Consider the following 23,677-nt stretch of genomic DNA (forward strand, 5'->3'; position numbering starts at 1 on the left):
ACTTGACTGGTTGGCTGAACGCACACAGTACAGAGGCATTGTAGTATTCATGTTACACAGAGGCTGCTGTATCTGTTGCTAGGTGTAGTTAAGTTAATTCTTTTCTCCAAACTGGCTGTGACTGTGGACTTACTTAATGTGTGTGAAAGGGCTCCCTCTTAGTGATGAAGGCATGAGCGGCAGCATGCCAAAATGTCCTAGGGCACTGGACCCTAAATTGATGTGCTGGCTGTGTATGTAGTGTCTGTTTGAATGGGTGGACATGACTTGCACTGTAAAGCGGTTTGAATTATCAATAAGACTAGAAAAAGGCAAAATAAATGCAGTCCATTTACCTTTTACAGAGGGTATTATCACTAACTCCATATTTTAAACCTATTTAGGGTTTTAGCATCTCTCAGCTTGTTCACCTCCTTTTCACTTCCCATCTGTGCGAGCGAGGAAGGGAATAAAACCTTTGCTTCCGCTGGCAAAGTAAATCTCCAGTGTGGCTTCAAGTGGAGTTTAACTTTGATGAACTTTGACCCACAATATTCACCTGCATTCGCTGACTGTGCCCTTTAACAGCTTATAATAACCTGTACTGTAAGTGACCTGTAATTCTGTCATTTTTCAAATTACAAACTACAAACTCCCCTTAGGGAATTAAAATCACAGCGGCATACAACACACTTTATCTTTAGTACTGTGATTTACGTTAGTAATATTACCTCCCCCCCCAAAAGCTTTGTATGAGATCCACATCTTGATTCTGTATGCGTAGATTTCCTCAAGCTAAAGATAATAACTTTCAGTCGACACAACAGTTGACCTTTTTTAAAAAACTTAATACATCAGCAATATGGACAGTAATTCAGACAGCCAAGCATGTCTATCTGAAAGGGATGAAAGGCTGCATCGGCTTCTGAGTGACATTTACATTAAACAGAGCTGTTTGAATGTTGGCATTATATAAATAGGACATGCATCTTTAGCAAATGACGACAAATGAGGATCACCAACACAACTGTCTGCAACCTTTTATCTCCAGCAGCACTGCAACATAGCATGTTAAAAGCAAAGGATGAAGAGATCAGTGGGTTTGAAATGGAAAATTAATTAGGAGAAATCTGGTAATAAACAGCATGATGGGTAATCAGAGTTAGAGAACAGGCTAAACCTCATACCTTTTTCCTGGATGCAGTACTTTCTAATAGATGGGCGGGCGGGCGGACACACACACACACACATATATATATATATATATATATATATATATATATATATATATATATATATATTTGTTCATAAGCAAATTGTATGCATTCACACAGACTCAAACAAAGAAAGACAAACAGTGCGACATGTCACAAGCAGCCATCCTGCATAATTGCCCTCAACAGTTTGTGGCACCAGCATGAATTATGGATGATAATGTTGTGCTTCTTGCTTCTCAATAACAGAAATATGTATATATCATTGTCCGTTTCTTAGAAATACCTACCAGGAAGATGAGGGAAGACCCGTCTGATGAAGAATATCTCAAAGGAGGATGCACTAAAGGATGAACACAAAAGGAGGGAGAAAGGAGGAGACTAAAAAGTTCAACCGAGGAGAACAAATGGAGACAGAACGATCAGTAAGAGGAGGGAGGGAAATGTGAGGAGCTTTATGAAAGAGGAGAGATAGAAACAGAAAAACTTCTAAGGAGGAAAACCACATCAAGTAGACAGATTGAAAGTGAGAGAAAGGAAGCCATAAAGGACAAAGGAGCTGGAAGCTTGGGAAGGGTAGAAAGGAAAAGCAAGAGTCTGGTTGAGGGAGGAAAGAAACATCTGGATGGTCTCCACAGCAACAGCCAGCTGGTTACCCACCCTCCGAAGATGGCTTCCAACTTCAACGACATTGTCAAGCAAGGCTACGTGCGCATGCGCAGCCGCAAATTGGGGGTGAGTGTGTGTTCATATAGTGAGTGTGTTTTCTCTCCATTGATGTTTTAACACTTACATCACAAAAAACAATCCTGACTTCACACTGTGAAACCTGATCAGGAAAACTCATAATGGAGCGACGCCTGCGAGCTAGTTCAGGCAGCCAACTCGAGCTGCGCTGCTCCAATCATGTGACATACATCATGTGACATACCTCACTCTCCACAACCTTCTATAATACACACCCACCTTATCGGGTGGTCTATTTAAGCAGAGAGAAATTCCCCATCATCCCCTTTGCTCGTACTGCTGCTGCAGTATTGCTACCAGTTGCTTCAGCCCCTCCACCACCCCAGCCTCCACCTGTAGGCTCCAACGGGGGTTATAAGTATTTGCTCATCACTCCCATCATATCTGTGTAATCATATGGGGGAGTGATGAAGTTGGAGCCTAGACGCCAAACACTAAACCTGTTCTACTGCTGCAATAAATGTTTGAACGTGAGTTGTCTGACTGAAATAGAGTTTTCTTAAATATACGCTTCCACAAGCTGGGGGAGATGACTGGTGCGATTGCTTCGCTTACATTGCAAATACATATGTGTATGTTTTCATGGCAACTAACATGTCTTATCGTGTTTAATTCTTATTATAAGGATGCTAGGCCCACTGTTACAGTGTATGATTTTTTGATCAAAATCTCTTACTGTACAGTACAAAACTTTCAAAATGTTTGATGTAAAGCAGATGCACAGTTTGAGTTTCTACGGGTTATATATTGCAATAAACTCTACGGAGGACCAATGTATGTAATGTAAATTCTATTCTTATGTCAACCTGCTCTATATTACACTGATCAACAGTACATAAGCTAATTATCAATCAATCAAATTTTATCAATCAAATGTTATTTGTATAGCCCATATTCACAAATCACAGTTTGTCTCATAGGGCTTTAACATGGTGTGACATCCTCTGCCCTTAACCCTCAACAAGAGTAAGGAAGAACTACTAAAAAACCCTTTTAACAGGGTAAAAAGAACGTAGAAACCTCAGAGAGCCACATGTGAGGGATCTCTCTCCCAGGACGGACAGAAGTGCAATAGATGTCAAGTGTAAAGGAGAACATCAGCAAGATAAGGGTATTTACAGCATTGATTAGAATAAACATTTTGTAGCATAATGGAAGGTAAATGAATTGATGGATTATTGTCAGTAATGGTAGAGTATGAGTATATGAGTTAGTCTGACTTATATGTTGTACATATCTCTAAATATTACAAACTTCAGCAAAATTTCAGTATGCTCAATATTGCAAAATTGATTTGGATCAGACTCCTGTTTATTTCTGTGATGTGCTAACTTCCTATGGCCCTAGTCACCTCCTCAGGCAGGACCCAACCAATGGTTCTGAAATGTTGAATCGTCAGTGGGGGCAGTAAAATTCACCAAAATAATTTGAAAAATGTTTTTAACCAAAGAGATGTGACTGCATTGACATGCAGACTCTTGGATCGATTTGAACCGCTCGCCAGCTGGTTTTTACAATTGGTCGACTGAAACCGCTTTGCCACTGCTTAACCAAATATCTACATGACTGGAAACCACTAGTAGGAAGTGTGAGTTGTAATATGTAATATATATATTTTCTACAAAATATTATAGTGTGAGTTGTAATATATATATATATATATATTTTCTACAATATATTATATGTATATCACATTTTGATATTGATAATAGGGCTGCACCTATCAATTTTTTTTTTATCGATTAATCTAACGATTTGATTTTTAAATGTAAATAAATAGATGTAGTTTGAGTTTCCCCTTTTTTTCTTAACTACATTTCACATTTAAACAATCTCAACAAATATTTCCAACTAAACAGCTTGACATTCCTTTTCTTTTTGTTCCCCACTTTCTCTTGTTCAGTGGAGAGAGGTAAACTCAACCTTTTCCTGCCAGGATTTACCACCGTAAAGACGAGAACGTTGTGCAGGTTAAAATAGAAAAGCTCCGTCAAAATCTCATAACAGGTCTGGGTCCGTATAGAACGGTGAATGTGAGTCACTTTCAGACTGTGTAGGCTGTGGCTGTCTTTGAACTTTGCATTAGCCTGCTTATATTATGGAAATGAAAGTAAATCAATTTGAGTCAGATTGTGTTCACCAGCTCTTCTCTGCTATCACTCACCCGCATAGTCATATGAATGACACTATGCTCTCTGAGGAGACTGATGAAATTCCTATTCCAGTGAGAACTCAGTGCTTAGGTCATTGCCAAAAAGAAGTTTCTTGTTGCTGTGTTTTAGATCAGGTAATGGCTTATACAACCAACATCACCAGTGGGAAAGGAGGTTCTTGATTTCCACTGCTTCACATACACAGAGACTTGAAACTACTGCAGGGCAAAGAAATACATTTTGAATGTAATGCTTCTACTACAACTGAATTTAACTGAAATGAATATATTTGTGTGAAAATGGGTATGATCGCTCTTACATCAATGAGATCATTTTTTTCTGCAATTGATATTAGGTATTAGTGTTTTGTAATATTTTGTGAACAATTAATATGCCAAAAATAGATAAAACACACAAACAATTGTTCAAACTTTCTATAGATAATCTCTAATAATTTCCTGTGATAATCTTGTTCTTGTGAATACTGGTAACTGATCTCTCGTCACACCATGTTGAGCTGACTGACATGTACCCCAGTTTATCCTAATGACTATGGTAATCCCTTGACTTTAACGTTTCTGTGCCTCCAGTAGTGCCATTATCAAGTCAGAATTTAGATTTTTCTGATACTTGTAGTGAGTTCAGAGATAATGAGAAAATTGTAGTAATTTCATTAATAATCTGGGTCATAACAGGTTACTTGTTTGTAAAATTGTAATTTTCTTGCCTTGGAGTCCCTGTCTAAATTTGAAAGAAAAAATGTGTCCGCCCAGCTCTGGTTTGAGGCACTGTGGTACAATAGCTGGATCCTTGTTCTCCAGCTGCTGACACAGGGCTGTGCTGGGTCCTTGTGCTTTGTATAAAAGAGGCAGGACTTTGATATAAAGATGGTTGGACAGCAGAGTCAATGCTGATTATTTCCCAGCTGAGGTCTTGTGAGGGCAGGGCTTCACTCTCTGAAGTTGAGGGATGGAGGATATGTCTGCTTTTGTTAATTTGTCCATTATTGTCTTGTTGTTCCTAAGTTAGCATTAGCTAAATATAGATACGTTTTTGGACCTGTGAAAAAGAATTGGAGGCATGCTACAAATATAGGGTTATACCAACATGAAGATGATATTGGCCATTATTCACACAAAATACAATGTCAGAGTCACTGGACAAAAGCACATATGCTCTTTACAGCTTTTCTCTGTCTGTCTGATTGTCTCCCCCTGTCTTTGAACACTAACTGCTCAACTTTTCGCCCCTGCTTTCCCCACTCTCACACACACTACCGCTGTCATTTAATTGCTTTGTGTCTTCTCTGTCTTCCTCTGTGTTTTTTTGCCCGGAGCACTGAGTCTTCACATCTCACCCTTCCTTTTCTGCCTCATTATCTGTGTCCTTCCTCTGCATTCTTTCTGTGTCATCTGTCTCGGACTCTTTGCCCTTTTTTATTTGCTCTGGTAACCCATATTCCTCCTGTGCCATATGTTGTGATATGTAGCGTGAAGCAGTAGTTTGGCTTCTTTCTAATGCAGCTGCCATGCTGATATGAAAAATCTTCTCACTGGCTTTACACTAGCAAAGTTAAGAAAGCCTACAAAAACTTTGTCCATTTTTTGGGGAGTAATGACAAACAACATAATTCTTTTTTGTTTTTTTTAATGATCAAAATTGAACTACATGAATCCATGTATTGTTCCAATTGTTTTGGTCTTGTCATTTCTTATCTAATGGGGTGCGGGAGTGGGGAAAATGGCAACTGCAATATCTCTCAATTACAAAACAATTGGAAGGCCAACGGGATAGCATCAGTACTTTTGTCCATTTCAGCCAATTTTCCACCTCCTGGTCACATTGAGAACAAGCTTCCCTAAGCAGCTAGATGTTCTTCGTTTTAGCTACATCCCCCAACTCCACCCGCAGCATGTCCTTGGCCTGCTTTGGTAACATTTGGACATTGCTTGAATTTAGAAGCCCTGGAGGGATCTTATTAACATTTCCAATACCTTGATTGCCTAGCTGCTTTACTCATTGAGTTAACAGTGTAGTTGAACCCAGGGGATGAACACATAGAGAAGTGAAAAGAGGGTTATCAAGGTTAGTCCTTCCATCCTTTTGGGTAGACTGGGTAGATAGTCGAACAAAGTCTTGATTAATTTATCACAACATGGTCAACACAGCCAAAGGAAAAGGGCTCAGGCATGTCCCATGCAGCACACACTGACCTTAAGATGTGTTTGCCCCATCTGTCCATATGCCTAAGTGTGTTATGTATGAGGAAACACATTCTGCAAGTGGCATTTTTCTCTCTGCATCCACTCAAAATATGCATTCCAAACTTTGAGATGAGTTCGGAAAGTCCTCCTTAGGCTAAGGACGTCAGTTTCTGTAATGGCACATTCTGGAGAGATTAGGGTACCCTGAATTATGCAGCCATTGCCCAACAGAGCAAAAATTGTCATCTATATTTGATATTACCAGCAGTTATCTCTGGTAACTTAAATCTTAGATGGTCCGTGTCCAATATGTTACATTAAAAACACAACTATTCACATCAATAATTGGGGAAATTACCTGTCTCTTCTGCTTTGGAGTCATAGTTTCATTTAAATGTGACGTTTTGTGAGGCCTGAGTAAAGACACAAGAGTCTAAGTGAGAACTGGTATGATGTCTGCTTATCCAGCCGGATATCTGTAGATAGGACTGTAGCCAGTTTTCACAATAATACTTTGTTCGACTATAGAAACTCTCTCCATGTCTCTTTGTAGCGAAGTCATAGAAGTGCAGGCAAAATATGGACTTGGTGACCTTAACTGTCTCATAAAGAATGCAAATGTTACATTTGTAAATGCAAACGTACCTTGTGTTAGTGAATTGAAAAAAAATCTTTATGAGTCTTAAAATAGAGAAATATGCTGTGTTACAACAGCAAAGGAGGAGGACAGATGTGTGCTGAATTTCTGACATTTTCCAAAAGTTGCCTGAAGGTACAAATGTTAATTTGATAGGTTGACTGGAACTCAAACATTTCCATGAAGCATCTGAGGGTAGAATGAACATCATGCTTTAATAATCTATAAATGAATTTAAAGAATGTCACAAATAGACATTTGTACACATAGGAAGCATTTTAAAGTGAACATTATTACATCCGTGAAGTTGAACTTAAAAATCTGTACGGACACTACTAATATCTACTGTTATATACAATATATGAAAAGTTAGTTTTAGGGAGTATTCTACACGCACACATGTTGACATGTTTAAAACAACACCATCAGTCTTTTCAGCAAGTGACTCAAAATAACACATGTTTTTTGAAGAAAACTGACTTTGTATCTTCTGATTTGTAAAATAATACTTTCAACATTTGAAAAACATAATACTCAAACAAGCGTATGGTCTTATTGTGGAAATTTGTATTTGATTGAACAATATGAAAAAAACGGTGTGTGTGTGACCACTTCACAAGAATACAAATTATACATCCATACAGTGAACATGCATCCAGCTCAGTTTTTCAGTGCATGTGCGATATGTGCATTTGTGAGAGCCCTGTCGACTTTGGTAGGTAATGGAATTACTACCATGAATTACTCTTCTCTTTTCTCTTCAGTGTGTACACATGTGCATACACGTATACACACACACTTTTCCATGACTTCAAAGGACATTACATTAACTCCCATTCACTTCCTCTAACCTAACCTTAACTTTAGCCTGAAACCAACCTCACTCTAACTTTAAAACATGTCTTCAGTGTAAAATTGTCTTCCTTCCAAAAAGGTCAAGTCCCCATAGTATGGCTGGGCAGTGATTACCAGCATAGCATCTCTCAGTGATCAGCACTTTCTTTATTGTCCTGTGCAGACTGATGATGCTTCTGTCAAGAAGGCATTGTTACACCCACACATGAAGGAAAATTATAGGACACATTGAAATGACTTTTGCTTGTGTTACACCTCTACTGTGATGAGAGAAAAGCCCAGATGATCACTTAAAAACGTTATCTTGGTAGCTGTTAGTGCTGACCTTGCCATAATGAGACAAGCAGACTAGCCAAAGTCATTGCCCAAAATAGCTGCTGGACTAATACAGAGCCACTGTTGCTGAAAGGAATCATACGCTGCCATTAGTGTGGAGGTGCTGGGACAGTGCAGCCGGCGTGACTGCCCATAGGTTAATGATGCCTGGGAAATTGGGAAACAAGGAACACAACACTCCCAGAGGCTCTTCAAAAGCACACCCATCGATCTGCCGTGCTCTAAGCTGATTGTCCTGCCGAGAAAAGATGTATCTAATCTGATAGGCCTCGGTCACATTTGTTTGTGCAGCTTGTGTCCTTGTCTGGGGATTCAACCCTGGTCTGTATGATTGGCAGGCACGGTGCTGATGAGGAGCAAGATTCTTTTGTCTGCTTCAAAAGCTACTGTGAAGAAGCACCAGATGATGGTGCGTTATCAGAAGTGAGTGACACTCTGCAGTTGTCAGTGGTCAGCAGTGAAGGCGCCCACTGATGAATGTAAAAGCAAGCAGTACAACAGTAGGGCAGACTGCAGTGCACATGCTCAGGAAACTGTCAGAATAAGATTGTGATTCAGAATGAGGCCACTAAATGGTCGTCTTTGAGTGCAAGATGGGAAATTTCATTGGTTCGCATTACATGCATATACATTTTCATATATGTTTTAAAGCCATTGCTTTTATTTTAGTTGTTCTCATAGCCTTAAAACAAAAGTACAATCCTATTTCTACTTTGCTTGTGCAGAGCAGACACACCTCCTGGCGACCTTTTGAAAATGCTCAGTCATTTTGTAGCTGTTCCAGCTTATTAATGATGACATATATAAAAATGTTTTTTGGGTCATTGTGTGTCATGTGACCTGCGACACATACTGCCTACACTGGGTAGTTTCAGCAGTGCTAATACTTGGCTAAAACAGTTGGCATCAATAAGAATACATAAAACTGTAGTTACACAATAACTCTTATTTTAGAGCAGAGGATCCAGCGGAAGAAAAGCTTGTGTTATATTTGTGTGACATAAAGCCTCATTTTAACTGGCAGACAGGGACAGTTTTATTCCAGTCTCAGTCACAGGAACATTTTCATCAACAAAGTTTCAGCTGACACAGGTGCTGTGGCTAACACAGGTCCCTCTGTCAGCATGTCACCAGGCAAGATACCAAGTAGTGTAAGATTATTTATTTATTTTATACTTTTTCATATTTGTTATATGCTTAATGCTTTAATCTCCTATTGATAAGCACCTTGTGTTATAAAGTGAAAATATGGGGCTGATTGATGTATGTTTATATACTACAGTACTGTATATCTCCTTGCCCCGCCCTCTCTCTCTCTTTGTGTTTGCAATTACAGGTTATAATCATAGACTGTAGATAAAACGGTTATAATAAATCCACAATTATGAAATTGCAGTTTTTTAAATTTTATTAAATCCAGCTCTCAATGCGGTAATGGCATCTCTGGATTTAAGATTGGTAGTCTAAATGCTAAAATCAATGTCAAACAACAACACAGTTATTGTTCAGTGTTGGTTGACCTGTTTAGAAAGTTTAAAAATTGGACTGAGAATTAAGCTGCCTTCAAATGGAACTTATGAACTCGTGGTTACGATGTTGAAGGTCACACACACGGTGTACTTGGCATTCCACTGGAGAACACCATCGCTGGGTAACAGCAACATGGACGCTGTATTTAGAGGCCACAGAGGCTAACAAATTAGCGATCTCATAATGCAGGAAATCCAAAGACATAATGACATCAATAAAAATTATTATCATGAGCAAACACAAACACCTGCTTATTAGTGCACTTATCCAATGATCCATCATGTGCCAGCTGCACATTGAATACAATTCTGCAAACACAGGTCAGGAGTTCCAGTAGAGTCACAATCTGGAGTCAACAGCATAGACTATAGCCTTGTGTCAACACCTGAGGCTGATGGTGCTGGTATGATGGTGTCACTTTGGACCATTATACCATTAAATCATGGTTTGACACAGCCTATTAGTGTTGTTAATTGTGTGCTTTCCAAAAGTCGTCTCAGACTAGAACCCTTGCGATATGGTAGAACAGGAGGTTGGCAGCATGAATCTGCAGTTGAAAAATCTGCAGCGATGATGTGATACAGTCATGTCAACATGGAGCAGATTCTCAGTGGAAAGTTTCCAACATCTTGTGTTATCAATGCCACAATGAAATGAGGCTTTTTCATTAAAGCCTCACCGCAAAGGGTGGAGCTAATGTATTGTCCAGACTTTCATGGAAGTCATGTCCCGAAAGTCCATGTGTCTCCTCAAGAAACTCTTGACTTTTAGAATTTTAATTCTTTTATCTCAATTATAACCCATTATTAATTATTAATAATAAACTCAAATGAAGTACTGGTGATCAATATTTCATACAAAATAAAACAACAGAAAAAAGACACAACATGCCTCCATATTGCTCGTGTGGTGTCATGCAAGTGTCCGGAAGCCCCGACATTCATATTTGATTCGAAATGGCGTCATTGACACTGTGTTTTCAGACTAAATGTCCCCAACCGGAAGTGGCGATGCTTGCGGGTGTAGTGATGCTAATGCTCACCCCGCACTTGCCCTTGTGCGAAAGCTTGTGTGCAGTGTGTGCGTAATTCCGGTGTGTGTGCGAAGGTGAACATAGCTCAGAGGACATTTAGGCTATAAACATGGTGTAAATGATGCCGTTTCGAGTCTAATATGATGTCGAGGCTTCCGTACACTTGGATGACACCACACGAGCAGTATGGAGGAATGTTGTGTTTTTTTCTGTTGTTTTATTACGTCTGAAGAATTGATCACTAGTTTCTTAAATAATATTGGATTTGGCTGCAACGCTGTTTACCCCTGAAACTCCAGAAGTGTTTTGTGGACTCAAACACTTCACACACCCCTCCATGGGCAAAGTGGTGAGTTGATAATGAGTGACTTTACATTTTTCGTTCAACTATCCCTTTAAGGTGACTGTGAAATATCCTTGTCAAGTTCACAATGACTTCAGACACATTTTGTTCATTTAGGATTTAATCAAAGCTAGAATCTTTAACATTGACCTAAATTCTTTTGTTACTTAAGCCAAACAGTAAACATGTTATGCCTGAATGTCAGTGACTCTGGCCCCTTGCTCAACTCCTTATTTTTTTCATAATTATTATATTAACTTGTGCAGTGCCTGCTCCAGAGCTACTTCAGAATTATCATGTCTTAGAGTGGTCCTTCTCTAACCAGAAGGTCGGCGGTTCAATCATGGTCTTCCGCATGCAAGTGTCCTTGGGCAAGAATCCCAAATTGCCCCTTCTCATCAAGAAAAGTTCTGCACATAGATGCACTGTATGAATGTGCTTGTGTGAATGGGTGAATAGGCGAATGTAAAAACTGTACTGTTAAGCATTTCGAATCATCAAGACTAGAAAAATACAGACCATCTACTTTGTACTATATTTCCAAAAGTGTGCAACATTAATTGATAAAGTTATAAATGTATGGTTAAATGTATCAATGTTCAAAGTATCAATAAAAAAGAAAATGTCTTACAGAGATGAGGGGAGCAGTAATGACAATTGTAATGATATTGCCAAAAATGGTATATGTGAGTCGGCATATTGTATATCGAAGCAATCTAGTTGTAATCATAATCCATGATCGGCTGCCACCTTGATCACGATCCACAATGCGGCCGCAGCCATGATCCTGAATCTGCATTGATAAAGCACAAGGACTAGGAAGAAGTCAAGTCAGTGACATGTATTTTAAAAAATACATGACTTGAGAGGCAGTGTCATTCATAATTTGTATTGGACTAGTGATATGTGCAGGAAACGGCCTGAATATTTGTCCAAAAAAAGAAAGCTGATTTCATGTACAGTGATCAGCTTATTGAAGGCTTAGTTAGAAGCAGGTCTTTGGCACAGTCATTCCCAAGTTGAAATGACGTGTAGGTGGAACCCAAACCACAAAACAAACAGACTTTCAAAAATGTTAAATAAGTGTATTCATACTCTAACAGTGTAAAAGAGTATTTTAAAATGCAAAGTTAAAATTCTACTTGCATATTAAGCAGTAGAATTATCGTCTGACATTCATAATTGAGACAATATTGATGTAGCAACTTGATCTCAACTGAACTTGTTCAGAATTCATTTGGTGAGGTCTAGGTTTAAATGTTGTTTCTATGATGGGGAGCCACCATCCTTTTCCCTCCTCCTCTTCATCTGTTCTTCCCCTATCTTTTCAACATTCTGTTTGAAGTAATATGCTCTAAGCAAACAAACTAGCTGAGGAGTGCTTAGTGAAGTTAAAGACAGGAGGCAGATGAGGGGGTGGGAGGGACGGGGAAGACAGAAAGTGCTAATTGCTCCCTTCTCACAGCTTCAAAGATGAAACTGATTCAGAGCTACTGTCATTCCAGTGGGGTTTGCTCACATAAAAGCACAGGAAATGATCTTATTAGGAAAGGCATAGTGTTAGTGTAACCTTAAAGTTCTGCTCTGCAGACAGAATGAATCCTCAGGCATTTTGAATAATGGCTGGTTACTTCACACATTTGTGTCTTAATTCAACTAAAATTGCTGAACAGTGTTTTACAATGGTCCATGAATTTCGAAATGTGCAGATTTCCAATGTAAAAAAACATGAACTTGAACTGTTGAAAATTTACTAAAAATAAGATAATTTCAGACAGCAGATCAAAGTTGTGAGTGTGTGTGTGTGTTATAGATCTATCGGCGTTGCTGGCTGGTGTTTAAGAAGTCATCCAGTAAAGGACCTCGTCGCCTGGAGAAATACCCTGATGAGAAGTCTGCCTACATCAGAGTCTGTCCCAAGGTGAGAGAGAGAGAGAGGCAACAAACAAACACACACACACACACACACACACACACACACACACACACACACACACACACACACACACACACACACACACACACACTACTCATTGTTCATCATTATCACCTCTTTTACCCAACCTTCTGTCTTTACTTTCACACTTTGTCATTTAGCACATTCAACACAGCAGTGGATTTGTGGACAGTGGTGTTGTAGAGTGACCTTGCTCTCTTTCTTCTTCTCTGTACTTTCACAGCACAAAGTGCAGTGACACAACCTGCTGTAAAATATTTCACAGAAGGTTTTGATTTCACAAAACTATTGTGTTCGTTGGTAAACCAGTTAACTCTTAGTAACTCAGATAAAGTCAGAGCAAATGTGATGAAAATCGTCTTACTCGAATCATTTCTTCTGTAAATTTGAGAGCTGGCCACTTGTTAGAGTCACAAGCGAGTCTATTGAAAGTTTATTGAAACCTTGAAAGTGCACGCTCTTAAGTCACCCAATATATATTATGGTTGGAAGCCTTCACAGTACCAACTTTAGTACCCAACCACACCCTCCACTTTAATAAAACTCTATGATTTACTGATGAGGATGTGATAATGTGTGTATTTTTAGTGTACAAAAGTGTCAAAGATACAAGTCAACACTTCAACACTCTAAACATCCTGTTGTGGCCAGAAAAGATGAACAGCACAACACATAAAAACAAAGATGACTTTAACTTTTGTGTTTCCTGAACCAGCTCTGACACATGAAGTCTGTGGAAACATTTCATTTTAACAACTAAACCTTATGTCATGTGACTGTGCGACCAGTGCAAGGATATAACACATACGACATCAAATGTATTTTGCTGAGATATCGATCACAATAAAACAAGTACGTTAATCGGCCCTGAACTCGGTCTCCTTAACGGTTTTATCCTCAATCTGTTGCCTAGGTGACAGAAATTAGTAATGTCAAGAATGTCACGCGGTTGCCTCGAGATACCAAGCGACAGGCCGTGGCTATTGTGTTTACAGACGACACCTCACGTACCTTCACTTGTGAATCAGGTAATGTCCACACACATTCAGTTTCCACAAACTGTCACAAAACTGTTAAACCTTAGTTTGACACGAATAAAGAACATAGGTGCTGCAAAAGTTGAATTGTGGATACTTTCTACTGGTGCAGAGGGAGAGTTGACTGTAAAGTAAGAGTTTTCTCTGACTGATGCAAGACTAGAGGCTAATACGATTTTGATATTTGAAAGTTGGAAAAAGATCCATGATGATTAATTGTCTAATAATTTTCTGAACACAACATAAAACATAATATGTTTTGATAAGGTCCCTTGTTAGATATAATGTACTGGCAGGGTATTTTAGCTACACCTGATAAATAAACTCTGGTGGACAAACTGTAAAAATACAACATTGTTGCAAGACATATCTTTGGCAGGATATATGGCCAATAGCAAAGAGACTGAAAGCCGGGGAAACAGCTAAGAGACCAAGTGAATTAGTCCACTTATCAACTCCTAAAGCTCACTGTAGTATCTTGGTTGTGTAATCTATCCATTAACAGACTCGTATACATTTTTAGGGTTGGTAATACATAATAATTTATTGGCACATTATTTCTGTAATGTATCTCCTGCTGTGTGTGTGTGTGTGTGTGTGTGTGTGTGTGTGTGTGTGTGTGTGTGTGTGTGTGTGTGTGTGTGTGTGTGTGTGTGTGTGTGTGTGTGTGTGTGTGTGTGTGTGTCTACAGAGCTGGAGGCAGAAGATTGGTTCAAGACGCTGTCAATTGAGTGTCTTGGCATGCGGCCCAGTGACATCAGTATGGGAGAGCCTGACCTGCTGGCGGCTGGCGTACAATGTGAACACACAGGTAATTCTCTCTCTCACTCACACACACACACACACACAACATATCCTATTAGCCCCCATGAGCCACATAAGTCTGGATGCTAAATTTGTTTAATTTTCATTGTTGTTTGCTTGGTGAATAATATGATTAGCACTTATACTTACCGTTACCTATTTACACATCCTTCCCCTTACAATTTGGACTTGTGTTTGTGTCCACCTATCAAATCCACGATAAATATCAATGACAAGTAGCAATAAAAGGTAGTGCAACAAAGGCTGGAGAGCTCTCTTAACATTTCAGTTATTTTAGATTTTTGAAGCAACTCAAGCATCAATGTTCTTTAAATTGTTCCTGTCATTCTGTGTCTCCTAAGAGCGTTTCAACGTGTTCCTTCTCCCCTGTCCCAACCTGGACATTTATGGCGAGTGCATGATGCAGATCACCCATGAGAACATTTACCTGTGGGACATTCACAACCCTCGCACAAAGCTAGTCACCTGGCCCCTCTGCTCCCTGCGGCGCTATGGACGTGACGCGACCCGCTTCACCTTCGAAGCCGGACGGTGAGACCTGGAATAGAGTGGAGATGTGTTGGAGAGATTGATTGAACAGATGAAATGATGAATAAATGCTGGGCCAGACCTTATCTCCTGTGTGTGTGTGTGTGTGTGTGTGTGTGTGGTGTGTGTGTGTGTGTGTGTGTGTGTGTGAGTGAGTGAGTGTGTGAGTGGGTGTGAGTGTGTGTGTGTGTGTGTGTGTGTGTGTGTGTGTGTGTGTGTGTGGTGTGTGTGTGTGTGTGTGTGTGTGTGTGTTTGTGTGTGTGTGTGTTTGTGTCAGAGGGAGAGAGGCAAGACAAAATAGCAAGAGAGCCCTCTGGCTGTGACTGTTTTGTACTGCATCAAGTCTAATTTCTAATAAATTTATTTACACCTAGTTTATAGCCAGTTTGCATTTCATTATGCAAACATTTGTGAAGAGGCCCACAGTATGAACAGAGTAATGTGCATGATCTAAAACCTAATAGAAACAGATATTTGTATTCATTCATGGTTGACAGGATGTGATGGACACAACATTGAATTATCAGATCAGTCACTCAGTCAGGGGCTCCACTTCTGTCCAGGTTCCCAAATACACCTGTATGTTGGTGTCTGCATGTTGTTGAACAAACAAGTGGCTAAATTATTGTTGACTTAATCCATTTTCAAACAAAAGTTCAAACTGAGCTCATTAAAAAGCATGACCACCAGGCCTTCATGTGGAAAAAAGATCCATTTGAAGATTAGATGGGAACCAAAGACAATCTGTGGCTGTAATTATTCATGGTGTAGACTAGAGGATGAAAATTGCCCAAATAGACGCTCTAGATTGGATTATATCTACTGACCAGCACATGCAGTGTTAAATCATCTCACATAAATCCAGTGAGGCTTCAGTTTCACGTTCATTTTTACATTGTTTTTGGACACTGGAATATTGACCATGATTCCGTGTTACCATCGAATGTGTGTACCTGTTACGATGAAACAGCTTTCAGATGAATTGATGAACCACTCCCTGAAGTCCCACACTCAGCAGATTCTATTAGTGCCAATTAGGTTAGGGGGAACCATGAAGGCAGTGAGGTACACGTTACTGCAGCTCTCCACACTGCAGTACAATCCTCCATAATACTTTGCTGGTCAATATGGCAGCTTGTGCTAGTTCTATGCACCAGCTTCACACGGACTTGTGTGCTGTGTTATGTGTAGGATGTGTGACAGTGGTGAAGGCCTTTACACCTTCCAGACCAGAGAGGGAGAGCAAATCTACCTAAGGGTTCACTCCTCAACACTGGCCATCGCTGAGCAGCACAAGAAGGTCCTGCTGGAGATGGAGAAGAACAGCAGGGTGAGAGCATGGCTAATTTCAGGTTTAAGATTCAAATTTATTCCCATTGTCCAGTGCAGAAACCATCATCATGTATCATGGAGAGGCAAAGTGTGTCCAATATAGACTTAAGTTTTAGGTTTAAGATGCACTTGTCAATAACTTTGTATTTAAAGATTTATAATATTAATAGATGTAATTAGAAAGTGGCTCTACAGAGTCAATGATGCTGTGGATATTATACACCTCTAAAAACGTTTGCAGTTGGCTGGGGAACATAAAACAGCTAAAACTATTTTCTCAGGAGACGACAAAGAACAAAACAGAGCTAAAAGTTAGTCCAGCAATGAGCTGAAGGATTACCTCCAAAGCAGACATAAGATAAATTAAAATGATCATACATAACTGTTCAGGAGCACCACAGTTCACAGTACACAGTTTAGTAACCAGTCTGACTGGGATGTAAAAAGAATCTGTAAATGAGGAAATGTTACTTTTAATACTGTCTTGATAATATTTGAAAGTACTTTTTTTAAATACCTAATGATGTATGTATATGACTCCCAGTTAATGTCCAAGAGTTCAGAGCCTGGCTCCTACCCCTCTACCCCCACTGCCATACTGCCCCGATCCGCCTACTGGCACCACATCACTGGGAATCAGACCAGCATGGATCCTGGTTTTGGTAGGCCACACATTAGCCTTAAGACAATTTCTGTTCATTTTCTTTCCATTTGTAGACATTTTATTGTTTCCCATAACTGTGGCACACAACCATGTCTCCATTTGTCCATCTTCAATTTAGGTGTACCTAAAGTTCTAGCTCAACACACCAACATGGTGTCACACTGTCCATATCACAATGATGTGTATGTAATTTATGTTATCTATGCTATTCTCTAATAAATACCCTATTTTCTCAAATTGCCTTTCTTTCTGAAAGTCAGATCAGAAGATTGACCATCAGTCTCATGTCTGCAATTGAGGAAAAGCTTGTTAGCATGGCTTAGCATGAAAACTGGAAGCAAGGGGAAAGTAGTTAGCCTGGCTTGGCCCAGCTACATAAATATACACATAAACATGAACATACATAAAAGTGGCTTTATGCTGTACTAACAGCTGTGTTTCTCCTCTGTCTGTAGGTGACTTATCAGAAGACCACCTTCTGTCTACCTGCTTGCCTTCTGACCACCATGCCACGCTGCCAATGGCAAATGCACATGAACAGTCCCAGCCACCTGTACACACACACTACCCCACCTACCCTGGACAGTGACACACACAACGTGGACGCTGAATTACATGCAAACACAAAGCCACATGCATGCAGGCACACACAATTCACACACTGAAGGAACAACACTGTCTGCTCTTGTATATGTTTGGCAGCCCAACGTCACACCTCACAGGACGTGTTGGTAGCAGGACTAACACTGGCCAACCGAGCGTCTTGAATGCAGGAGAAGTAAAGTTAATTCTGCTGAAGACTACAAGGAAGTGCAGCTCCCACAGTTCCATATAGACAGGAGAAATTTTACATTTTTCTAGACTCACATTGGCATGTGTTGCCTACCAATTAAAGTAAGGACTGAAAGCTCTCAGCATGTTTTAAAACCACCTAGGCTGTAATGCATGTTGTCCAACTACATCTAAAGACAGAAGTGTTTATACCTGTTCTAACTGGTCCCTCTAAAGCCTTCATGAGCCCTTTTAGGGGAATTTTATCTACTGAATTTATACAATTTTATACATGTAATTCAAACATTAGATGCAGCTTTGGCTGTCATCAGCGCATGTTTGACAGTCATCAGGACACCTACCCAACTCTCTACTGCTTTTGTCATTTTCATATGCATATAGATGTGTATTTTCAACCCCTTGAGTATCACAACTATCACTGGGATCCATATTTATTATTGTTAACACTGAACAAGCTTGGCAGCTTTCCCTTATGTATATCACATGCAATTTCTTAGGAAAATATGAAAACAGGTTTGTATAAATTATTTTTTAAACTATAAGGCTTCATTACAAAAGTCAATAATTTCACAATAATTAGCAAATAATTTTACTCGCAAATTTCCCAGAGAGTTATATCATTTGGTCCTTATTAAAGGGGGAAATTAGGAATTTTCTTGAATGAAATGCTCAATTATAATCCAGCAATTAGTCAGTTTCTATGTGAGACTTATGTAACACCATGGATGCCTTTAAGGAGAGATTGGGAGAAAGTGTGCAGTATCCGTTTGCATGATTTATCACGTCCATAAAACTTCAAGACCACAAAAATATGGGAGAATATAAGGCAGTTTTTTCATCTCACCTTGGACATGGCCATTCAGGACAGGTATAAACATTTTAGCAATGTATTGGATGACAAATCATAGTAACTAGTTTTTTGAAGTATAATAATGTCTTTACAGACCAACCTATAAATATAACTCTGTGGGGACCAGGCTGCATGGTGCCTTAAAAGCGCCACATGGACTGAACCAAAACATTGACATCTGGAATTCCCAAGTGGAACATTCCCAGTGTACCACTAAGATTGGTAATTTCCCTGTGTGTGCATTTCGATCAAGACCTTTGGATATTCTGACAGCTGATGGGACTTTGCAGTATCTCAGTTTGCTGTGCTGAGTTTTTCACATGCTTCTGTTGAGCCATGTTTGCGCAACCCTGTTATTTTCTTAGGTTGTTTACAGGTTAGAAGTGAAGAAGGGGCGTAAAGTGGAGAGTTCAATGATTCTTGATAGCCCAAACTGTTGGATTGCACATCACCACTTTTGGTCTCCCAATGCATTTTGCAGCCAATGAGTTGGGAGTGAAAGACATAAAGCAAGTTGTGGGTCTTGGGTTGGGGTCTCAAAATTAGTAGTACCAATCAGGCACTCGAAAAGACATGGGTGAAGGCTGGTGTCTGTTTGCAGTTTTAGGCTCAGTCACAAGTTTAGTTATCCACACAAAGTTTTCTTGTCGAATTAGCAACAATTCCTGAAACTTTAGGTTTGACCACCAACAAAAGTGGTTTGATTTAGTCTGGTTCATCTGCTGACTTTATTTTATCACTCTGCGCCAGTGATAGCCAGTGGCTGGAGGCATTCAGTTTTCAGGTTGTCAGTCCGTCCGTTCATACATCTGTCGAACCCATTCTCGGGAACGCGATATTTTAAGAATGCCTTGTGGGAATTTCTTCAAAATTGGTACAAATACTCACTTAGACTCAAGGATAAACTGATTCGATTTTGGTGGTCAAGGTCACAGTGACCTCACAAAGCACATTTTTTTGCCTTGTGAAGGTGATATCTCTGGATCGCCGTCAAGGAAACCTTTCACATTAACTGGGACTCTTGATTTTGGTAGCGCAGATCAAAGGTTAGGGGGGCCTCACAAAGTATGTAATGTTTTTCTTGAACATGATATCTTAAGATCAGCTTCAGGCAGTGTCTTCAAACTGATACAAACGTTCACTTGGACCCAGGGATTAACGGATTAGATTCTGGTGGTCAAAGTTCAATTAGTTGTCACTAAGACTCAAAGATATTTTTTTACGTATCAGGTGTCAAAGGTCACACTGACCTTTTTTTTTTTTTTTATATGTACACAGAAACTGCAGTGGCTGGTGGAGGCATACAACCGCAGTGTGGTAATTCTAGTTTTACTCTGTTGGTGTGTTCCAATCATCACGCAAATTTCAGCTAAAAGGTTGAACATTGTAAGAAAGCAGAATTACTTGTCAGTAACATCCTCATTCACAAAATGATATTGCATTATTTGTATCCTTGGTCAAAGTCTTCCCATAAAAGAGGTAATGACCAAACTCTGCTAATGTCAAAGTGTATCATAATCAGGGGACGGTACTGAACCAGAACTACGTCCATACCCGATATGGGTGAAATCCAATACATACCTGCTCTTGTGGCACAACCACATGAGAGATTCTTGGGGTATTTATTCCTGCTCTTCCAATGGAAACATTAAACATATTCTTCATCTGCTCCACTTCCCACCACTGGCCTTGAGAATCACCAAAAACTGTCTGTTTGACCATTTCAGCAGACCAAAAAGGGGACAAAGACAAAGATAGAGGATCATGTTTGACAGCTTGACTTTTCTACATACTGCCTTTGCCTTCTATTACATTGCAACAAAGAGCTTTGCTCTATCAATTGTGTTGGGATTTTGGGGTGTTTTAGTGGTGGGAGGGATAATTGTCCCAGGAAGGCAGCCATAACTAGAAAGGTTAGATCATGTTTTTGTATGCGGGCTCATCATCTCTTCATAGCTGCCTTTTGATTCATTCACAAGGGTTTAACCTTTGATCTGACCGTGGAGATTTTACCAACGCAAGGAGACGTCTGGTAACACACTGGCCACCTTTACAGTGTCATAAAATACCTTGTGTCTGTGCATGTGTCTTGGTCTGATGTAGCTCGATTAATGCTGGAAACCTTGTGTAATTTACATTTCATGGTTTATGGTTTTTACATTATTTTAACATGCATTTTGTTGGTTATGCACAATACATCATGCAGGTTATGCATTGGGTGTAGATGTGTTTTTGTGAAGTTACATGCTGTATAGCCTGAGTTTGCTGCCCTCTTAAGAGAATCTTGTACATATTGCTATTTATTTTGTATGACGTGTGTGTGTGTGTGAGAGAGAGAGTGAAAGAGAGAGACGATTAATGTAACATGTTTTAATTTTAATCACAGACACTCATTGGGTTTTTGCACCATTTATTGTTGGTTGGTATAGCCTGTCCAAACTTTATCAGCGGGATACTTTACAAAGAAATCTGCAATTGAATGAACAAGAAGAACACATTTAACATCCTGTCTTCTGCACCACCGCCTCTCACAGGGTGAATCTTGTTGGCCTTAGATTAATCACATTCACATCCTCCCTGCTCACGCCTGTGCCATGCTGCCATTTTTCTCTCTTTGTATAAGACAAAAACTTTCGCAGGAAGAATCCTTCAGATGGTTGTTTCATGAAACGTGAAATGTGTAAAATCTGTTTAGAATGAGCACAACAAACAGAACCAGCTTGAAGCTGTTTTATTGAACCAACAAAGAGCTAATGAAATCAGACCAAGTCTAATCTGGTTTAGTACATTACTTTGAAAAGGACCTGAAACATCAAGCACAGATCCCATCCCATGAAATGTTTTGGCAAAACTGATATTGTGTGATGTGTATAAAACCTATATATGAAAAAGGATCCACAATAAGATTATTTGCAGTTCAAGAGCTAAGGTTAAGTTCTACTTTACTTGGTTTGTACAAGTGTCATATCATTCATATGGTGGAAGAACAGATTAAATACCTTCACACCTTTTGTCTCTCTCTTTTATGGATTTGATGATGACTGGACTCAAAGGCGTTCATATAAGGTGGCAGGAATGTGCAGAGAAGAATTTAATAGAGTGCACAGGCTTACAGTTGCTTTGGCTGGTTACACTGCAGAGCTGAGCACATGAACTAACCAGGAGGACGGGAAGCGCACACTACATACACAAGGGAAATAGGGATTATAGGACACATGTGAAACCTCAGGGTGAGGCAGACAATCAAAGGTCAGGACAGGAAGTAAAGCCGACAACAGATACACAAGGTAAGCGATATCAAAATAAAACAGGAAATAAGGATCCAAAAAGTCTATAAAACTATGAAAGGCATGTCACAATTTATTTAAGTATTTCTGTGTGTCATGGTAACATGCCAGCTTATTACTGATCAAAATAAAGTACAGCTTAGGCTAATGGGTTCTTTTAGTTGCAGGTATTTAATTTTTGTTGTTTGGAAAAAATTTAAATTGAGGTCTAGCAATGGTACTGACAGAGACTAACAAGTGTTAACAGGAATGCATTACAAAAGTAGTAAAGAAATGTGACTCTTAACAAATTTCAAGCTCTTGGAGGCACTGGAGAGGATCAGCATAGTTAGATGGATACTTCATCTGGAAACAATGAATGTCTGAACCAAATGTGCCAGTTCATCTAGTACATTTAAGCCATTTTAGTGAATAGGTGAAAAAAAAAGACTTTGACAATGGTTGTGCTACATAAAAAAGTCAGTTCCAAATTATTGGAGATTGAATTAAAAGATAAAGTTTGAGGAGAAGAGAAAGTATTGATTGGATACATGAGTTTCCCTGTTAAACAACATGTTCCCATACCACTGAGATGTTTACAAATGTCAGAGAATAAGTTATATACCACGTCAGTATAGAGCAGAAACCACGGTGTCAGATGTGCTGAAGAGAATATATCCAGGATGCTATGTGGAAAAATGTAAAGGAAACATATTGTGTAGTATTGTGGGGCATGAATCCACATTTACGCACTTTAAGCATAGACTCTAAAAGAGGTTTACCCTGGGGCAGAATTTGAGTCCCTATACAGATTTACACAAGTGTAATTTGGGGGAAACTGTATTAGTACAGGGGAGTGAGGAAGCTGATTCAGCAACATAAAGATCTGTCAACCGGAAGTAAGTCAATCAGGAAGTAATGTAAGGACGGGTTGGGTGTAAAAGCTTAATATAACAAGCAAAAGGATAAGGGAAAGTAAGGCAACATTTAACAAAACCTTGTTTTTATGAAAGACAAAGCAAGACACAATGTTATTTCCATTTCATGAATAAATGACCTGTTTTCACACAACCATCCACCTAGCTCTTTAACTGAAAAGTGACAGAAGAGAAGAATTTTTTTTTTATTGAAAATAAATACAAAACACTTGCATTTAGACATCCAGACACAAACACACAACCACACAGCAAATACTTAAAAACACACTCATGATTACAAACCTCCACACACTAGACCTCCAAAAGGGGGGACATGACTCAAAATAACAAGAATTTACATATTTCCTTATCAAATGTCTGACACTAATTAAAATACTTTATAAACCATTCAAAAGAGGGGGTTGCAATTTTTCCATTTACTACAATGAATATATCATTCATCCATAGGGATTATAAT

The 23,677-nt window shown here is 39.3% G+C and overlaps 1 protein-coding gene across 1 annotated transcript in view; it reads left to right on the plus strand.

The window, feature by feature from the left end:
* Positions 1-22,027, plus strand: part of dok4 (docking protein 4) — a 52,253-nt gene extending 30,226 nt beyond the window's left edge. The window contains exons 2-9 of the mRNA XM_034581566.1: positions 1,474-1,928; positions 12,845-12,952; positions 13,902-14,016; positions 14,717-14,836; positions 15,192-15,381; positions 16,570-16,708; positions 17,255-17,372; positions 17,830-22,027. Coding sequence (XP_034437457.1) covers positions 1,863-1,928; positions 12,845-12,952; positions 13,902-14,016; positions 14,717-14,836; positions 15,192-15,381; positions 16,570-16,708; positions 17,255-17,372; positions 17,830-17,963 — 990 coding nt within the window. The 5' untranslated portion in view covers positions 1,474-1,862 and the 3' untranslated portion in view covers positions 17,964-22,027. The remainder of the gene's footprint in view (positions 1-1,473; positions 1,929-12,844; positions 12,953-13,901; positions 14,017-14,716; positions 14,837-15,191; positions 15,382-16,569; positions 16,709-17,254; positions 17,373-17,829) is intronic.
* Positions 22,028-23,677: the final 1,650 nt, after the last annotated feature.

The sequence above is a fragment of the Hippoglossus hippoglossus genome, chromosome 3 (genome assembly GCF_009819705.1).
Source record: "Hippoglossus hippoglossus isolate fHipHip1 chromosome 3, fHipHip1.pri, whole genome shotgun sequence".
Taxonomy (NCBI): Eukaryota; Metazoa; Chordata; class Actinopteri; order Pleuronectiformes; family Pleuronectidae; genus Hippoglossus; species Hippoglossus hippoglossus.